The following is a 5434-nucleotide window of genomic DNA, read 5'->3' as shown; positions in this document are numbered from 1 at the left end:
TTAAATCCTCAAAACAGGATATCATTTCCAAAACTGATTTAAAGAAGCAAACTCTTCTTTATCTTTCCAACAATAACAGTAACACCTTTAAAACTTTCAAAATAGTTTTACCATCTTTTCTTCAAAACYAACATCAAAACTCATAGCATATAATCAACAATAAAACTCACAGTTTATAAGCAAAGGTAGTTTTAAAAGAAAACTCACAGTTTATACTCAACAGTAGTTTAAAACTCACCTTATCAAACAGATTTCTTGATGATAAACACACAGCAACARCTTATTCTTAACACAGAATCTTGAAGAACACTTAACTCACACACAAGTTCTTTTCTAAGAGAGTGATAGTGATAAGGATAACCTTATCAAACTCTTCTTTAAATATCCTCACCTAGGCGGTGGAGGATTTTAATAATATAACTTCAAAGGCGRTGAAAGCTTTTGTCCAATAGAAATAACTTTGGGCGGTGGAKTTTGMATTATAAAATTCATGGTTTCTTAACCATGAAGATATAAGCTTTTAAATAATATAATAATGTCCACTCAAATAATTTGTCACAATTATACACCACCTTATGCATGTTTCACACCACATGCATACATGTATAAATCATATATGTCATGACACCTTTTCACATATATGCATATTTCATGTAATCCACATAATAAGCACGTATAAATTACCTCAACCCAAGTTATATGAAACCCGGTTATAACAATTTTTATGGTGAAACCGTTGCATTGATGATGTATTTGATCCATTTTGTTGATGAAAAGGAAAATGAAACCGGTGCATTTTGAAAATAAATTATGAAAAGGAAAATGAAATAGGTTTCATGAACGTAAAACCGGGTCTTGTTGCAAATAAATTATGTGAACCGAAACATTTTTATGGTGAACCCGTTGTATTGATGGTATAGTTGAGCCATTTTGTATTTCGCTCGTCATGAACGAAGTGCATGATGAATCGAGGAAATAATTTTAATCTGCTACATAATCTTGAAGATTGTAAGGATTAAAGGAATGGTTTCATCAAATCGGTGGTGAAATAAGAAAATTACTGTACATGAAATAGTTTTCATGAAAGTGAAAYTGGTTCATGGCAGTATTGAGCCTGATAAGTGAAATGGTTGCATAAGTGAAACAATTTCATGTTGTATTATAAACTTTTATGAAGTCAGTAATCGATGAAAAAATTTGTTATCTAAGTGTAACGGATCCATCTACCAGTATAATGAAAATTACGAAATATGATCAGTATTACGTGGATTAGTCTGTTGATTAAATTTTGRAACCAATTTCGTTCATATAATGTAATTCAAAATTTAAAACGATTCACTCCATATAATTGAATATGGTGTGTTATATTCATTTTTTTATATGTTTTATTGATGGATGTGATTTAAAGTTAAAAATAATATATTGCTTTAAAAAATGAAAATAGTGTCATTAATATCGAGAAAGATGTTACCAAATGTTAAATTTTGTTTATCATTTTTGCCCTTACTGTTGAAATAAAATAAAATTTTAATATATATATTTTTTTAATTTCCTAAAATAAAGTAAACTAATCTTGGTCATTGATCAAGAAAATGAATGGATGAGATTGGTTTACACGGTTTACACAAATGTGACAGGTTTTTATTTGAACGCTCCTCTATATATGYAATTTTATAAAWATTATATATTAGCGGCGGTTTGGCGGGTTGGGTGGGTTGAGCTAGGCCCAACCCAATTTCAACCCTCCTAATTGACGGGTTAGCGGTTGGCGGGTTGGGTTTAATTGGGTTGTTAGYGGGTTGGGTTGGACGGGTTTTGCGGGTTGACGGTTTTTTGTGCACCCCTAGCGTGAAGAAAGTGAAACCATTTCAAAACAGATAAGAAAAGCTTATGTAATTAGCGAAAAGTGAAACAATTTCATTATCAATAACGTGAAATGACAAATGACTCATCAAACCATGTTGGGCGATGAAATKGTGATTGAAGAAAATGAAACCATTTCATGGTTTTTAAGAAAATTTTATGTAATTAGTGAACAATGAAACAATTTCATTATCAAAATGAAACGGATCCATCTACCAATAACATGAAAATGACAAAATCTGATCAGGATTACGTTGATTAGTGTATTGATGAAACTGTGAAACCATTTCGTTTATGTAATGTAATACAATTTTTTTTTAATTTATATTCAAAAGATTCATTATGTAGAATTGATTATGGTGTGTTTTATTTATATTTTGAATCTATTTAATGATATAACATGATATGGTTGTCATTAATAAAACCACTAACAAAGTTACCATTTTGTTCTTATAGGGATTATAAAATAAATTTTTATTTATTTATTTATTTTAATTTCTTAATATAACTTAAACTAATCTTGACTATTACATATATAATTCTATTGTTTCTTTTAAATTTGCAAAAAATAAGGAGACTATATTATCTCTTACTTAAAGGAGTCAAATAAGGGATCCAATCCATAACAAAAACGAAACCATAATAATTATACATATAATTACTTGGTTTAGAAAAGGAATCCAAATTTCATAAAACCACGTGGACGAATTTGTAATATAGTCTATATTATTATTAATAAAAAGATATAACATGAAAAATAAAATTGAGGCAATAGAGTTGGGCATGACATCAAGTGGGTGTCATAGCAATAGCATTGGTGGAGTCCATCAACCCCATTAACAATTAAAAGCCATTGCTAATAATAACCAATCATCAACCCTTTTGAATTATAAACCATTTCTTTCCTTTCTTTTCGTAAGTGGATAACAAACAATACCAGCCAATTAAATTTTCGATTTATGCTCTCTAATTCAACTCATTTTTTTTTATACTTATAAGTTCCAGATTCTTTAAGAATTGTATCCTATAAAAATAAATTGTAACTTAAAAGATATTTACAATCAAGTGATTATGAGAGAATATATATATGATTAGTGTAGATATTGGTTTTGTGTATCTCTATCGGTGTCGAATGTTTATAGATACATGTCAACATCTACAAGGATGAAGGAGAATTGAGAAAGGGGATTTCGAGTGGAAAAAAAGATTAGGAGGCCTCCACTTTATTTTTAGTGTTGATTAACAATTCTTAAACTAAAATATAGAAGTTTGTGGTGGCAGAGTTGAGTTGGTGTATGTCACTATGTTAAGGTTTACTCTTTGGAAGAAGGCATATTCCAATCATGTGTTTATCAAATTTCTTTAATTTTCAGCTTTTAAATTATAAATTAATTTTTTTTGGAAGAAAAGACGGTTAGAAGGGACGGGTAGCCAACAAATTTGTATTGATAAGAAACAAATATATATATATGATTTGGGATCATGTGAGATCAAGGGCTTTTCGTGAGACCCGTAAGACCAATTTTCAACCATTGGATTAGATCTACAATCGTCAGATTTGAACATTCATAAACGCCACAAGACTTCTCAATAATTACAAAATTGTCACCGTGCAACTTTAGACCATTAGATCATTAGCTTAAAAAGTTGATCAATGAACATAAATTGGTCTTACGGGTCTCACGAAAAAACCCTTGGTCTCACGTGAACCCAACCCTATATATATATATATATATACATATATATCACGTGAGACCAACCTATTTTTGTGAGATTACTTTTTTACACTTTGGATTTTTTTTACCTTCACAGTGTTTTTGCGGTGAAATTTTGAATTTCATTTTTTACCTTGACAACGTTTTGCTGTGAAGTTTCCAATGTAAATAAATGATATCATTTCTTACAAAAACATATTCTCAAGTGCATCCAACCATATATAAAAATAAGAATTTTTTTTTATAGTAGTCAAATGGTAACATAAAAAGATGAGGTGGACATCTAAAATGAGTAGCATTCGATGCTATATATACTTTTGATTATGATTTCTATCCACATTTCTCTTGTTCTTGCATCCGAGCTCGAAGGGAATTCGTCGATAAAATGCAAATTATCGTTTCGATTTCCGAGCTTCTCGTCGTTGTTTTTGTCGTCATTCCGCATGTTAACGGAAGTCTTGGAGATTTAACTTCGATCGTAAACGGAGACCCTTTGAAACCAATCAAAGACGAACTCGATGGACTGGTTTTCATCGACCAGAGACTTTCTGTTGTCTATCCGTTGATCCAAAACTTCAAGAACATCATATCATCTGACCCCCTCAACATTACTGGATCTTGGGTCGGGTCGGATATATGCAATTATACAGGGTTTTATTGTGACAACCCACCCGACAATAAAACCGCCATCACCGTTGCTTCCATCGACTTCAACGGATTCCAACTCGCAGCCCCGAGTCTCAATGGCTTCCTCGACCAGTTACCCGATCTCGCCCTCTTCCATGCCAATTCCAACTTCTTCTCCGGTACTATCTCCCCGAAAATAGCTAATCTTCCCTACCTTTACGAATTCGACATCAGCAACAACTTATTTTCAGGGCCGTTTCCAAATTCGATACTCGGGATGAACAGCTTGTCGTTTCTTGATATCCGATTTAATAGTTTTACGGGTTCCATCCCACCTCAACTCTTCACAAAAGATTTAGACATCTTGTTCGTAAACAACAACAATTTCATCCAAAGACTTGCGGACGTCCTCGGAAACTCACACATTCTTTACCTCACCTTGGCCAACAACAAATTCTACGGACCAATTCCTCATTCCATAGCTAAATATTTGTCGGGTTTATCGGAGGTTTTGCTGTTAAACAACATGCTGAGTGGCTGCCTCCCGTATGAGCTCGGTTTCTTGAAAGAAACGGTGGTTTTCGACGCCGGAAACAACCTTTTAACAGGTCCGATACCGTTTTCATTAGGATGTATGAAGAAAGCAGAAGTGATCAACTTCGCCGGAAACTTGTTGCGTGGGGTGGTGCCGGAGGTGGTTTGTGCCATTAATGGTCTGACTAACCTGTCGTTATCTGATAACTATTTTATCCAAGTAGGTCCGATTTGCCGAGGATTGATGAGAAAAGGGGTGGTGGACGTGAGGAATAACTGCATTCCGGGGCTGCCGGCGCAGAGACCGGTGGAGGAGTGTGTGGCGTTCTTTGCGAAGCCGAGGTATTGTTCGTACTTGCAGACATACCATTATCTGCCGTGTTGGTTGCCGGGTTTCAGTGATTCTCCGATGGGTCTGTCGGAACCGGCGCCTTCTCCGATTTGACTCCGATCATGACTTGTTGCCAATTACCTAATGTAATTATAGTTGATACTATTTCAAATTTCAACAAATAGCGATGAACACATTTGGTGAAATATAAAAAGATAGAGAGAAATCCACTTCCCAATTTAGAGTGGAGTAGAGTCAATGTCATGGGTGTTTAATGCTTTAAGTTTTAACTAAAATGTTATCCGATACATATTGATTTTAATATTTTATTTTATTATTTATTTCAGTCGATATTATAATATTA

The 5434-nt window shown here is 33.3% G+C and overlaps 1 protein-coding gene across 1 annotated transcript; it reads left to right on the top strand.

Moving 5' to 3' along the window:
* The first annotated feature begins 3963 nt into the window (after nucleotides 1–3963).
* Nucleotides 3964–5300, top strand: LOC112514145 (uncharacterized protein At4g06744). Its single transcript, XM_025120478.1, has one exon. The coding sequence runs from the start codon at nucleotides 3964–3966 to the stop codon at nucleotides 5182–5184; it is 1221 nt and encodes a 406-aa protein (XP_024976246.1). The 3' UTR covers nucleotides 5185–5300.
* Nucleotides 5301–5434: the final 134 nt, after the last annotated feature.

Source organism: Cynara cardunculus, assembly GCF_001531365.2.
Source record: "Cynara cardunculus var. scolymus isolate 2C chromosome LG 6, CcrdV1, whole genome shotgun sequence".
Lineage (NCBI taxonomy): Eukaryota > Viridiplantae > Streptophyta > Magnoliopsida > Asterales > Asteraceae > Cynara > Cynara cardunculus.
The sequence above is the reverse complement of the archived record's forward strand: the minus strand, read 5'-3'. Positions and strand labels throughout refer to the sequence as shown.